This window comes from Hippocampus guttulatus, chromosome 4 (assembly GCF_054856545.1).
Source record: "Hippocampus guttulatus isolate MCC_2025c chromosome 4, RoL_Hgut_1.0, whole genome shotgun sequence".
Lineage (NCBI taxonomy): Eukaryota > Metazoa > Chordata > Actinopteri > Syngnathiformes > Syngnathidae > Hippocampus > Hippocampus guttulatus.
Window position 1 is genome coordinate 5946375 of NC_141264.1, and position 15765 is coordinate 5962139.

The window sequence follows — 15765 nt, forward strand, 5'->3', positions numbered from 1 at the left end:
ACCACCCACACAGTCACAGAATAGACCAGTGGTCCTCAACTAGAAATGCTGTCGGTCCACTTTTTTATTTATTTAAATAAGACCAAGGTCCGGTCCCATGCACGGCGGTCATGGGGAGCAGGGCTATATGCCCATTTAGTATGGTCAAGCCGAGCTTATACAAATCAACACTCCTCACAACCAACCAATAATGGGGTGCGTGAAAATAACAATTATTCACTTTGCCAGTACACAGCAAATAATGAGAGGTATTGTGTTGAGGCATAAACAGTAGTTGTCTTTTTTTCCCTTAATTTAACAAAAGCAAAACAAAATACTCATTTTACCAAAATAAATACTAAACATGAAAACAAAAATATCCTTTTCATTTGTACAATTCCCCTTTTCACATCCCCTCTGAAATCACTGAAAAATATATCAGAAGAGGAGTTCAGAACCATTTTAAATACGGACACAAGGGAGCACAGGAATGTGCAGTGCTGTTCTTCCACTAAAGGTGAATGCAATGTCTGAGGCATGCAAATATTATTTGAGGACGCCATTGGGATGTTCATTTACCATGTTGCGCTATTCTGCTGTTAAACAGCTGCAAAGATCCCCGGGTAGACGGGAGCAAAACTGCACACAATCGAAAGCTCCCGCAATTCGTCTTGTCTAATTGTCTGTGTGCGGCTCTCCTGGGCTGAAGCTGTGAGCACACTGTGGCGTCGCGCATGCGTCTGTTTCCTGACACAATCATCCATTTTGAATGCGTGACGCTTATGTATGGGCACACCTTAAGTTCAGAGGAGCCAATCAGCGCATCGTATATGCTGACGCTTATGTATGGGCACACCTTAAGTTCAGAGGAGCCAATCAGCTCATCGTTATCGCCGACATGCCCTGCTCAGCCAGGGTCTCCAGTTAGTCAAAACATTATACACACACAGTCGCGCTGTTGCGGTCCTCTGCAATACATCTGTTAGTGCACGCAAAGAGTACAATGGATAATTTTAACAAGCGATCGCGGTAATGCGCAGATTATAGTCTAAAAATATAAAATGTATAACGTAAAAATCACATTAGAATTTATTATTTTATACAATTTGCCGAGGGTCCGAACAGAGGAGGTCGGCGGTCCGGTCGTGGATCGCGGTCTGCCAGTTGAGGAAGGCTGCAATAGACTCTCCGATGTATTGCCGGTGCAGGCGACTCTTCAAGCCAAAATCATCTTTCGACTACTTTGAAAGGCATACACTTTGCCTTCCAGCCCTGCTCTTGACAGCTGATGACCAGATGTTCAGATATGGCCCTCTTTCTTTTATGCGCCTCCCCCAAGTGGTCTTCCCATGGTGCCGTCAGCTCCATGATAAGGATGTTCTTTGTGGCCCCGGAGACCAGAGGTATATCTGAGCTCAGAGATCCACCGAAGATATGTTATGGGAATCTCAGCCGATTTTCCAGGTCCACAAGGAGTTGCTATGCTCGGGCAGCAGACAGGATCCCCGCTGCCGGTCTTGTACCCTGGCCTTAACTGCAATCCTGCCTTCACAAAACGAATTGCTCTGGTGGTGTTTTGAACTCAGCTGCAGCTGTTAATAGGTCACATGCACGTAATGTCACTTCCACTTTGTATTTTTTCACTCACCATCTTGGGTGGATAGCATTCACCGGAATTATTTATTTGATCGCAAAACGTGCTTCTCGGCTGCTCTTAAACTGATGCACTCTTAGTGCGTTATAATAGTGCCAAGAGAGAAAAAGATACACATTTCCTTAAGAAGAAGAAGAAATGTCGAAAATATGGCAAGCGAAGTGGCTGAGTAACATCTCCTGTATAGACCTCAAAGGCCAATTCATAGCTTGGGCTCATGTGTGCAGCGATCCCTTTGTTTCATTTTTTGGATGTCCAAAAATGTGCAGATAACCACTAAGTGCTAACGACAACTTGATTTGTAGTGAAATAACAAACCATGACACCTCACTGTTTAGGGTGTAATGTGCATCGTTGGAATGCCAGTGCTAATTAATTTTTTCGAGCATTAGTAAGGACTTGTGTTCTGGCTAACCATTAAATAAACTGATATGATGGTAATTTGTCAGAGTATGTGTGAGAAATCACAGAGATAATCAGAAAAAGCACATTTTTCATTACATACAGGTACAGCTACCAGTAGCTGTACAACATGAACTTTCATGATCGAGGTTGTGAAAAGCATCCCAGATGCCAGACGACCAATCGTCACACGGGGGTCAAGAAAGACAGGAAAGGACAGAAAGAAGGCACGAGGCTGACCAAGTACAAATTAGGACGCTGGTAAAATAACTAGGATAACGACGAGGTCAAAAAGTGCTTGCAAATGGCAAGGAAGCGCTATATGGAAATAGCTTGTCATAAAAGGACAAGAGGATCCATTTGCAACAAATACAATCCGACAATATCTATACAATGAAAACCAAGGAAACTACTTACAATGAAAGGCACAAAACAAGGCAAGAGAACTGAGTGAGGCACACTAACATTAGTCTGGGAAAACAGCACTTGTGTAAGGCAAATTATGCGACGATGAACGGTCAAAGTGAGAGTCCTTCACTAGTCCGTGATCATAATGAGTGCGTGGGGAACAGGTGCGCTGCTGAAAGGAAGTTCCACCCCTGCCATCTACTGGGGGCTAAACAGAATGTAATCATGACAGTCACAGCCCTTGCCTCGCACTTTCGGGCTGGAGTTTAAGATGTACTCCAATGACCCATGAATTAATTCAATCGAAAGCCTTCTTGAAAACACTGAAACACAGAATGTAGATCGAATACATACAAGTTCAATACAAGTAAGTAAACATACATAAATGTGTAAAATATTCTTTCTGTGAGTAGCAATCAATATCACTGTATGTGGATTGGTCACATGTGCACATACAGTACAGTACATACTACCCCGAACACACGTTCAGATGTAGCCTCATGAAAAATTCAACGCAATTTGTGGAGGAGACCTTTAAAATATCCATGATGTCTCAGCAAGACATCTGACTCTCTCTCTGAGTCTGAGCTTTGTCTTTCCCTATAATGTATGTTGATGAGACAAAAGCATATACTGTACACTTGTGGCCTTGTTTCGGCGTTTCCATCTCCAAGAAATTAGCTGGACGTCCAGTAAAAGCAGCTGTTTTGTGGCCGCAATAAAACCCAATGCTACAAAAAAACAACCAACTTCATTTCTGAAATTAGTTTGTGGAGTCATATTAAAATCCCCCAGGTAATGATTTTAGGTTGCAGATAGTAAAGAATAAGAGCGGACTTTAAGGAGATATGAACAGGTGAAAAAAAGCCCTACTGTTTGATGATCCCACAACATGGCTGGCTATAAAAATATAGTGACTGCATTTTATTCCTTGATCATCCACCCATACACATATTGCTTGTCCTTGTTTAGGTCGTGAGTAAGCTGTATCTCAATTAAGTTTGGGTGAAAGATGAGATACACTCCGAATCACAGTCTTCTTATCACGTTCACCAACTATATAAATCCATACTTTCCTATACTATTAATATTTAGTACATATATAAATTCTAATTAGAAGTATAGATGCTTCATAAGTAGTTCCTCTATGAGAAGAAGGAGACCAGCCATGAACAACCCAGCACCGGTAAGTGAAATAATGTTTCAAGGTTAAATTGCGTGCAAATACAACCATTAGTAGAAATAGCTCAAGCAATGATTGCCTCAATAGATTTCGTGACATATGATTACAGTATTAAATAAAACGGCCATCAATCAGTTATGTACTATCAAGTGGCTTTCGTTCGTGCATACACAGTATACCTGTAACTCTAAAAGCACTGGGCAAATAGCAATACAGGTTCAGTGATTGGAAATGATCTCATTTAAAATGACTCAGTGCGTCTGTTTTGTAGGTTTATTTGGATTTGCGAGTACCTTCATCGCATCCTGCTTGCACTGCCGGTCACGTCTGCTTCAATAAAAGCCAGTGTGAAGTCAAAAAATGACTTCATTAAATGATGACAAGGAATCAACATTGGAGCTACGGTATGTTACACACGTATATACTGTAGTTGTTATTCAAAGCTTTTGGATGTCTTTAGGTAGACTCTTCTACAGCCAGCCAGTGGTGGTGCAGCGTTTTAGGCTTTTGTCTTGAGTCCACAAAATTGTGGGTTCGAATCTCACAGTCGATCGTATGTAGTAATTTGTTTAGTTTTCCAACACAATGTCCGTTTTCTAATCCGTACATAACTGAAATGTCAGGAAACAGGAGTGGTCTGGATAGTGTTCCGGTTCATTCCAGGTCATCCAGGAGTCCCATCCCTTGCATCCCCGTTTCATTTGTTCCACGTGAAAGGGTTTTTTCAAAGGTGGGGGAGATTCTCTAAGAAAAAAAAGAAACAGAGTGAGCCCAAAAACAGTCAATTAACTATTTTTGAATACAAATAAAACTTTTTGTGGGAGGAATTTTTTAATCCATGACAATACATAATCCATTCCTGCATTTTTCTCCCCTCTTTCCATGTTAATTTCAGGTCATAATGAGTGTAAACCTAAAAACAGAAAACCTCTCCCTTCATGCCGAAATACTGAATTTCCACCTGGTGGTGCCAGAAGGGATTGAACCACATTCGAAGCTTCGACACATGAGTCAAAACAATTGCATGGAAAGCTTCAAGGGTCTTCATCTCACCATCACTACTTGCATGCAACATCAGGTTCATACCTCAAATCTTATGGAGCTTCATCCCCATCATCATCAGAGAAGATGCCGCACAGCCATCTACAGCAACATCTGGCACATGTGTGTGGGGGTCTTGCAGAGCATGCCATTCAAGCTCGGAGCACCATTGGTAACAGTTTACCGTTTTAAACCTAAATTTTTATACCTACAACAGATCCTGCACAGTTTATTTCTATTTTGATGCCACCTATTTCAACTCTGTAACAAATTATTAAAAGGCTCCACTATAAATCCACCCAGCTTCCAGTGTGTGTGTGTGTGTGTGTGTGGGGGGGGGGGGGGGGGGGGTTCATTTTAAAAAGAGCAAATATGATCAAGAACAAATCAGATTTGTATATATATATAATACTTAAGTTCGATCATCTTCAGAAGACTGCCAATTTATAATGACAATCGGGAAAGGATTTACTTTACCTTTGACACACTGTCAGGGTTTTTTTCGACTGCAATACTTCAATTTTTCTCACTCAAGTTGTCTCTTTGTGGATAGTCGGACCTCCTGCAGCCCCCCATCTTTAAAAATGTAATTACTGTGAAGCTCCCTGCTGCGACAAGGCTGTTGAATGCCAAGCCAATCCCAGGTATATAAATTAATTATGCCTAATGAAGTCACGATGCATTGTTACCTCTCTGAGACATTTTCTTTATCAGTTACATCCTTGAATTTTTCAGTCTTGAGATGACTGCAATATGACAGTAATGGAAGTACCAGAAACTTGAGAAGCCCACAGCTCAGGCATGATATTAAAATGAAAATGTGCAGCATAAGTCTAGCATGAGGTGTGGTCTAACTCTGTGTGGAAGCAGCCTTGGCCGAATTTTGATATTTTCACAGAAAGTGTTCCCAGCGTGATGCATTTTAAAAAGGGCGTTGTGCACCATTGTGGGCATGAACACAACCAACTCTATTCGCTACCAATCAAAGTGGCTCCTCTCATTCGCTTGCAAATTAGCACATGAGAGACGCAGTCTTGACATGGTGGAAGAATAAACTGATTTGCTCGTGTCTCATGGCAGGTTGTGGCATCCAATTTACGTGTATGAGGAACTGCAAACAGACCTCTATGGGCAGGTGATATAAAGCTGACGAGGGAGATTGCAAATCTGTGAAGGGGGCACTTGAAGACCGTATTCCACGCAGATCATACTTAGTCAACATAAAAAATAATATATTCGATATCTCGCAGGGCGAGTGGTTAGCGCGTCGACCTCACAGTGCAGCGGTCCTGGGTTCGATCCTGGCTCCGGCCTTCCTGTGTGGAGTTTGCATGTTCCCCCAAAGCCTGCATGAGTTTTCTCCGGGTCCTCCGGTTTCCTCCCACATCCCAAAAACATGCATGGCAGGCTGATTGAACACTCTAAATTGTCCCTAGGCGTGGGTGTGAGCGTGGATGGTTGTTTGTCTGTGTGCCCTCCGATTGGCTGGCAACCGGTTCAGGGTGTTCCCAGCCTACTGCCCAAAGACAGCTGGGATGGGCTTCAGCTTCCCCCGCGACCCTTGTGAGGATAAAACGGGTTGGAAAATGGATGCATAGATGGATGGATGTCTTGCAGTTTTGAATGAGAATAAATGTCCCTTCCTTTGGCCACCACCCAGCTCATACTGCACCTGACCCACTTGGCCCCTCCCACAGTTGGCCACCACTGACTCGCCAGTGAACCCCACTGTGTCTCCAGAGAAGGGCCAATTAATTGAACGCATCATTATTACCATCTTTTATATATTTTTTAAATCGTTCCACTGGCTGTGGCACAGCTTTGGAATACGGAGGGAAGCGATTGGAGTGGTGACACATGGACATGAATGATTGGGGTGGAAGGCAGTTTGCAAGTACCCACTGAACAGTTCTGCGATCTCTGGGGGAAACATTACCTCATCCCCTAATGTAGGTCTGTTTGCATTTCCTTTTAAGGAGACTTTGCACACCTTGGTCTGCTACAAGACTCAAGCAAATTAGTGCCTTGTTCTACCATGCCAAGTACGATCAGTGCCCCTCATGGAATGGGACGAGCCGCCCCGAGTGGTGTTGAAACAAGTCAGTTGTCTTCATGCTCACAACAATGCAAAATGCCCTTTTTTAAAACCCATGCTGCACCAGTTTTCATGCATCGCAATTACCAAAACCAGCCTCCCCCGGCACAGATTTAGACTGTGCCTAGCACCAGACTTGCACTTGCCATGGAAAATAGAGCCAGAGTGTCAGGACAGAGTGAAAGCAGAGCAGATGCAATATACTTTGTCTGAAAATCTAATTTACCCCCCAACTAGATTTCATTATAGGGCCACTGCAGACAGTGAAAGTAACTTGTCCTTCAAGGCCATGTTGATCCATACAAGATGGAGCCTTTCCCAACAAGTACCTGTGTAAAGAATATCTTGTATTCTTTCAGCATGACTCCGATTTGATCTTAGTTTTACTGTTTGGTGCTTTCTACCATATTTGTTACTGATTTATTGCTTTATTGTTGTATATATGTTAGTTGCTCCATGTACAGCACTTTGTATGCAACAATGGCTGTTTGAAAGTGCTCTATAAATACAGTTGAGTTGAGTTGAGTTGTTTGTCCTGACATGCTGCTATTGTGTCCTTGAATATATTAGTGGGCCCTATGCATGGGAACATTCAATTGTTGTTATGTGTATGTCAATGGAGACATAGAATGCTTGCTTATATTGTTTTGTGTTTTTTGTTATTGTAAAGTGTCCTTGGGTGTCTTGAAAGGCGCTTATAAATAAAATGTATTATTATATTATTATTATTATTATTATTCTTTTTAATATTCTTTTAATTTATTACATTCATTTTTTGTTCCTCAAGTAGGACGTCAACACAGAGTCCGATCGACTTTGTGTGCACATCACACATAGAATAAGATCACACACCTGCAAGCATGGAAGCAGAGATTCAGGGCTCTATTTTTGTAGACAGCACACATGTGCTTCGCAAAATAACTCACGCACCTTCATTTTTGTGCTGAGGCAAGTCTAGTTTACAGTGTTTGGGAGTTTGGAAGTGGTCTTCCACACGATGCCATCCTGGGCATTCTGGCAGACCAAAGACGTTTCCGATCCCCAACCCCAAGGCACCTGACAATTTGGTGACAGAAAGTAGACCTTAAGTTTCTAATTTGTGGCACATATGGTATTCCACCATTCTGGTGGATTTGATCGGACCATAGGCAGACATGTGGTGGATGCCAATGGATTTACCGTATTGGCCCAAATATAAGATGGTGTTTTTTGCATTGAAATAAGACTGAAAAAGTGGGGGTCGTCTTATATTCTGGGTCTAGACATTATACCCATTCACTACGCTAGATGGCGCCAGATATCATTGAAGCGAATGCTGAACTTGACTCCCCAGGCCAAAACGAACCACTGCCACGAAGAATAAAAATAAAAATAGCGGTAGCACAAAGAAGAAAAACAAAAAATAGTGGTAAGAAGGAAAAGAGAAGAAAATAATAGAAGAGATAACAGAAAATGGAGAAAAGTAGCGACAATCTGGAGAAAAGTGGGTCGAAGATCGGCCAGGTTAACGGGCAGCTGAGGAGAAGTTATGATGTAATTTCCATTTTAAAAACCAGAAGCCATTCATTTACGAATGTGATTGCACTTTAGAGTTGAATGAGGCAAAATAACATGCTTTTTCTCTCAAATATATTGTTATAATCATTTGTTTCAGATGTACTGTAATTATTTTCTGTATAAAAATTAATTTGGTGTTCAAAAAGCCTTTTTTCAAACTTGAGTCTTGAAAAAGAGGGGGCCGTCTTATATTTGGGCCAATACAGTAATTCATAAATAGGACAACAGCATGCAACGTAAACTCTGAATCATTGTAGAAATACATTTATTGAATCCTGTGCTGAATTTGAGGGGACTGAGAGGAACAGCTTCAATTGGTTGGAAATGATATCAGCAGTGTTCACTCCTACAACGGCGCAAAAATCCATTTCTACCAGCGCCCGTCGATAAAAATCCAAACAGAAAGAAAAGTCCACCCATGCATACAATTAAAAAGTGTTTTGAGCTAGACTTGCCCGAAGCACGAAAATAGGGCCCTCAGAGTGAAAGAAGTGCACAAAGTCATGCACCAGTTGCGCTGATGAAGCCTTGCCCAACAGCACCTAGCCAGCAAAATTGCACCTCTCCAACAACTGGTCCCCATGTGTTCATTTTTTAAAACTTGTCCGATGATATTTATTTCATTCATTTATTTGTAGCATCCGCCCAAGAGAAAGCTCCCTTGGCAGCTCCTGCCCCAAACCATGAAAAGGATGAAGTAAGCTAAAAGATTCACTTTCCCTCTGAGGCTATTAAATTGTCAGGAGTAAAAGACTGGGATTGTCAACAAGCCTGAAAAATGAGTCATTGCATATGAACCTTAAGATGGCTTTTAACTCATCGAGTATTGACTGTGGCAGCAAAAGATCTCATCAAATTTCCATGAAAAAAAGACCCTATTTTTCTTTTTATTCATGACCTCAATAATACAGTTCGGTCATGTTTGTGGTCTCAATGGCTAATCCAATATCTTTTTCGATGCGCCCTGTAAAGTAAATGTTCATAAATTATGGTCCAATTTCAATGAAAATAAGCAATAAACCCAGCATTGTTTTTGGCTTTTGAATCCTACACAAAGGTCACCATACAAACTGAACAATAAATGACCCAGGTAAAAGACATAGCAAGCCTTTTCAATTTCTGGTCTATGTTTTATTTTGGACAAGCTGTGTTCATTTAAATATGATCAGTTTTACTCTCAATCATTTTTCTCAAGTCTTACCTTTCAAATAGTTCAATGATACTTGAAAACCCCTTCCAGTCTTCAGATTTAGTTGAGTGAGCTGTGATGAAAGTCTTACAGTGTATGTACATAGAGTTACATAGACTATTGAAAGTTGGAAAAGTATGGAAATTATTTTTGACTACTTTATATAATTAAAAAAACATTATTCAAGCGTGGCTGACAAAAAGCAACAGCAAACTTGAATTCAATGTATTCAACCCTACAATGACTTGTAGATGGAGTCATACATTTGCGACTGCACCTCAGATTTACGATTCAGAAGCACGATCATGAAACTTGTTATCCCTTTAACCTCATTGTTGATCAGCGGATGCTGCTCTTTCACAAGCTTTGATGAACAGAGCAGCCGGTGTGGAGGTGAACAGATCTGTTGTGTTGCTCAGAGGCAGCTGGGCCTGGCTCGAAGCCTGGCTCCATCCCCTCCAATAATGAATTTGAATCAGCCACAACTGAAATACAACAGAGCATCTGTGGAGTGAATTGCAGGTGCACCTATCATTATTGCGACTGAACCGAATGTTAGGTCTCACTGCAAAGAATATGAGAATTGAGATCATAGGCAAGAAGAACAACAAACGCAGAACAGTTGTCATTTTTCCAGATTTAAACTGTTGATGAGAAAAGGTGTTGGCATCAATGTGATATGTGTGCATGATTAGGTGTTTCATAAGGGAGGCTGGCGCTATTCTCCTCTCAAAAATACACAAATGCACACTTAAAATACATAAACGATATCTTGTGGACAAATGACACAAATCAAATAAATTGTGTTTGAACTCGATGTATATTTTCGGATGTATATTTTAATGCCTGGTACCAATAAAGGTGTATTATGTGACAAAGAAATCAAAATAAATATGGAATGCTTAAAAGCATTGCTTTCGACAGTGGATTACCATTGATGTCAGCGAATGATGTAAGAACTTCAGTGATTTTGGTTTTCATCAAGAAATTCATGGGAAATGGTGAGATATCAGCTTTTATATTAGATTATTATGAGTTATTTTTGTTGTCTTCATTATATTCATCCAACCAAATGTACCTTTAGCTCTACTAGCTATTTCAAATGAACACGAAACTGAAAAAACCCCAGGAGTGGTCCAATAAATCAATTTTTTTAAGGGCCACAGCCCAACGACTCCGCAATATGTTACTTAATAGTACTTCTGAGAAGACCTTTGACCATATTTTAGAGTGTGTCTGTGGGAATCTTTGTCAATGGTGAATGGGCCTGACAAATAATTTCAGCTGTAGTTTATTCCAATGGTGGATGATCGTCCCTTCCTGGAGCCATCGGCTTATTGTGGTGAAACGACTTGCGTGTCTCAATGATCCTCGGACCTACAGTCACCTCAAAGAGGTGACATGGGACCCCCTTTCCATAGGTTCACCATCCATGGGATGGGCCAAGCGGGTCATGTGCAGTGTGAGCCTGGGTGGTGGCTAAAGGTCTCGGGGGCCAGATCCCCATGTGCAGAAGCTGATTGTAGGGACATGCAATGTCACCTCTCAAGCAGACAAGAAGACTGAACTGGCGTACAAGGTTTACTGTAGATCTTCCAAGGAGATAAAGTAAAGGACAGGGCATTGGCAGATTACCGGTTTGATGATTTACGGTCAAGGTTTCAAATAACCGCTAATATGGCCAGTTTTGGGATAGCTAAAGCATGGCACAATACGATCGTCATTAATAACGGGCAGGATGAAGAATCAGATTGATCACATGTACATCAACTATTCTTGTGCATGAGGAAGTCCTCTGCGGGCAGCACTGGCTCGCAGCGGGGAACCAAGTTCTTGGCACCCCGCTGGCTACCCCTGCAGTACAGTGGATGGGGCATTGTTAATTCATGACAATAACTGGTCACACAGCCCTTTTCAGGTTCCAGCTCCATTAAAAAATATCAGGTTGTTTCCCATGTCGAAAATTCACTTCTGCTGGCCTGAAATTTGACAAAATGTAAAACCCATTTGTTCGTTATGGCTTCCTGGAGTAATCGATTGTGTTGTATATATCATCTTTAATTTGAAAGCTCCTTTGTACAATATTTTATGACGTGTGTTGCACTGAGAAGACTGTTCTTTTTTTTTCAACTTTTGATCTCCACCGTGGGCAGCACGGTGTTAGCACGTCCGCCTCACAGTGCAGAGGTGAAGGGCTCGATCCCGGCTTCGACCTTCCTGTGTGGAGTGTGCATGTTGTCCCCGTATGCCTGCATGTGCATTCTCCGGGTACTCCGGTTTCCTCCCTCATTCCAAAAAACATGCATGGTAGGTTAATGGAGCACTCGAAATTGTCCTTAGGTGTGATTGTGAGCATGGATGGTTGTCTGTGTGTGCCCTGCGATTGGCTGGCAACCGGTTCATGGTGTGCCATGCCTGTTGTCCGAAGACAGCTGGGATTGGCTCCAGCACGCCCGCCACCCTGATGAGGATATGTGGATTAGAAAATGGATGGACGGATGGATCTCCACCGTGTATAATGTCAATTAACGCAACTTACGTGTGTCATGATGTTGACACACACTTCCTGCTAGTTCTTCTTCCTTTGTGTCCGGTACAGCATTTATTGCTGCGTGCTGCGCGTACACATTTCATATGTGTGGCTTGCTCTGCACGGTGAACTAGGTGTCAAAACCTAGCACTGACAATTAAGCCTCTACCTCACGGAGTGGCAAATGCTTGCCAATGTTGCTGTTTTTTTTAGGGTTCCGAAAAGGCTGCAAACATTTTTTTCTTGCTGCAAAGAAATTTTGTCAAATTTTGTCAAACAAGAAAAACTGTTCTCCTCAAGTAAAAATACTTGCAACCAACATTAACAAGCATTTGTGACTCAATAAGCTGCGTCTTTAAAAGTACTGAATGCTTCTGAAACAGCCAAAATGTCGGTCTCGTTTCAACTCGATTTTCGATGCCGAGCCCTATGCATAGTGAAACAGCTTTGACAGTGGCTTTAACGTGTGCAACTTCACTGTTTATCTGTGCAAAAAACATGACTGGACCAGTTGAATGAAGTTAATCAGGGTTACATTTAAACCTAAATTATACTGTAGCTAAATGGTTACATATTAAATTTATTGAGCTTGGGACTATTTTTCAATGTCGGTGAACCTGTCTGTAGCTTTTGATAGACTCAGCAGAGAGCCTTTTATTGGATTTATCATGATTAAAGTGGCACATTTATTCCTTGTGCTTTTTTCTTTATTACTCCTATCAGTAAAGGTCAGACACGTGCATTACATCCCACTCGGCCTCCAGCCATCTACGACATGGAGGTGGCTAAGGGACATTACCTCATCACTCCAGTGGAAAGAACCAAATCGTTGTCTTATACGTGCACAAATAAATGGTGAGCACGGTCACAGTTTGCTCTTCATCAATAAAGAAGCTAAGTGGAGAGGTTAGCCTTCTTATATATACAGTATATATATATATAAAGATCACAAGTGAAGACTCTTCACTGAAGAGAGACCGCCTGTTTGATTTGCAGGGCGGTGGATATGCCGTGAAGGAGAAAGAGGGGCGGGAACTGATGGAGTCATATTAACTTCCTGTGCATCTCAGCATCATCCCATTGCGTTGAAAGGATCACCGCATGAGAGCAGAGAGCATCCAGTCGCTCATTCGTTCGCAGCCATTGATGCGTCATGTAGCGGACATAGGACAAACAACAGCAGGAGGCAGGCTTGGGAGCCTTCGTTGTTTTTTTTTTTTGTGAAATAAAACATAAAATAAACCCCGAGGATGTTTTAAATAGCTCGTCTAAGCCATAATTGCTGAAAAGAGACAAAAAATAAAAAACCTGAAACTCAGACAAACTTGGCATATGCGTCGCCATCCAGGGGTGTAGCCGTGGTGCGGTGCGGTGACTGTAGTGCGTCTCCGGTCGTGTGACTGAGGTGGAGGATCGGGCAAGGTGGCCGAGCAGTCAGGAGGATGCTGGAGGGCAATGCCTGGAGAAAGAGAGTATGAGATTTGTCGAAAGGCGCTCGAGCTGCTTTCCGACTTGTGCTCCAAAGGAGAGGTGCAGGATGACAACTGCTTGGATTTCACCTACTACTTCAGGGACCTGGCCAGACCTCGCTACACGGACTCAGGTAAGCACCATGAAGAATTGACAAGCAACGCTGCCTGAGGATCATAAAATACTTCGATTGAGATTACGAATCTCTTTTTTCTCTCTCTCTCTCTCTCTCTCTCTTTGAACAATACAGCCAGTCACCACCTCACGCGACGCTTTCTTGTCATACAGTATGCACGCAACTTTATATCCATTTGACGTGCGCACTATTCTTCTAACTTTAGGGGTTTTTACATACAACAAATGGCGACTCATTTCATTCCAAATGTGAAAAAAGTAGCAATTGTGAACTTGTTGCTTGCACCTTTGAAAGTTTCAATTGTCAAACACAGCGCAGGAAGCTCAAATGGAGAGTTGTTTTGATTTTTGTAATCGTCTTCTAATGGACTCGATGGACAGTGAGGTAGAAAAGCCCCAGCCAACATTCTTAGCTCCGATGAGCACTTTGCAGGAATGGCAACCGCAAAAACAAACAAGATACAAAAACGCATTCATTTTGCTTGTTTGACTCTCAGATGGATGCATTTGGCAGATGTGCAGAAACAGAATATTCAGAGACCCAAAAAGCCAGTATGAAAACAAGATCGTTCAACAAAAATTAACAGGACATTAATTTCAATAAAAAACAAAGTCACACTGTCTCTTCTCTATATAGGCTCCTGCGCATTGGTAATAAATGTGCAAACTTTACATATTTATATTTGAGCAGATACATGGAAATTTCTTATTGTGCATGCGGTGCGAGTTGCCTTTGTTAATTGCCTCTGAGGCGTGGCTGTTGCCTTTTAAAAAATGATACAATCCATCATTAAACATGTATGATGAAAAGGAATTTCAAGCTGCCAGATTGGTTCCCCCGAGGAGCTGTGACCCACTTCCTCTTGTATTAGGCTGCTCTAAATGCATGCACACGAGGTTTGATCCACATCAAACAACACTCCTGTAAACCGGAAGACTACAAGTAATGTACAATGAGTGATGCTCTCTGACAAAAAAAGAAAAAAAAACCTCTTGCCGGGATCCTGTTGAGACACTCAGACAATTGGTTCCACAGGACAAAAAAAAAGTCACAGTACATGCATTTCAATTGATCAATCATACTCTGGAAAATAGTTCACTCAATTTCATTTTGGCACATAGTTGCACAAAATAAGAGCATCTGGATCTGCAGATGCATTTTATAAGTAGACTCCTACTCTACTTTAAAATTGTATTTGAATACAGATGCTTTTATTTTGTCCAACCACTTGATGAAATAAAATTGAGCAAATTCATCCATCTATCCATTTTGTAATTCGCTTATCCTCGCGACAAAAATTTGTTTGACACCTCTGATATAGAGTGTTCCATTAACCTGCCATGCATGTTTTTGGAATGTGGGAGGAAACTAGAGTACCCGGAGAAAACCCACACAGGCACGGGGCGAACATGCAATCTCCACACAGGAAGGCTGGAGCTGGAATCGAACCCTGCACCTCTGCACTGTGAGGCGGATATGCTAACGAGTCAACCACGTTGCCGCCGAGTAAATTCAACACACATTTTTTTTTCAGCGTACAGTTTCCAGTTGAAGGGATTTGTCATATTGTGGCATCCAAATGCAAATGCCAACTTGCACTTAAAAAGTACACCGTTTGCCATTTTACATTCTTAATGATCATTTCATATCATTATCATTTGTGTAAATTTACCAGACCTATGTGCTCGTTGGCCCACTCTCACCTAAAAGGTTCCTTCACACAAAGGAAATCATTGATAGACAACATTTGATATAAAAAAAAATCAAGCACTGATACTGGATTTAAAGAGGATTATTCCCCACCAAAGCGATGGTTGATTTAAATATTTGTTGTTGTTTTTTGCTTGTATGTCACAATGACTGCATAATTTCACACATTTTCTGTCAATTAATTAATGAGACGCTATGCTTTTTGAAATAACGCACCGCACATAGATTGTTGTTTTTCGATAAACGTTCAACATCTTTCCTACTCATACAGTACATACAAACTGCATTTCAAAGGATGAAACATGGAAAATGAATACAACTGGAATAAAAAAAAAAATCGATATCAAAATTGTAATAAGTCAATTAGACATTTCCCTGAAGAACAACTGTATGTGTAAAGGGACCACTAAG

The 15765-nt window shown here is 41.5% G+C and overlaps 1 protein-coding gene across 2 annotated transcripts in view; it reads left to right on the forward strand.

Annotated features, from left to right (window-relative positions):
• Window positions 1–13135: 13135 nt before the first annotated feature.
• The window catches only part of syt9b (synaptotagmin IXb), a 48141-nt gene continuing 45511 nt past the window's right edge, over window positions 13136–15765 (forward strand). For both annotated transcript variants that reach the window (XM_086109424.1, XM_086109425.1), the window contains exon 1: window positions 13136–13641. In XM_086109424.1, the coding sequence (XP_085965550.1) occupies window positions 13494–13641 (148 nt within the window). In that variant the 5' untranslated portion in view covers window positions 13136–13493. The remainder of the gene's footprint in view (window positions 13642–15765) is intronic.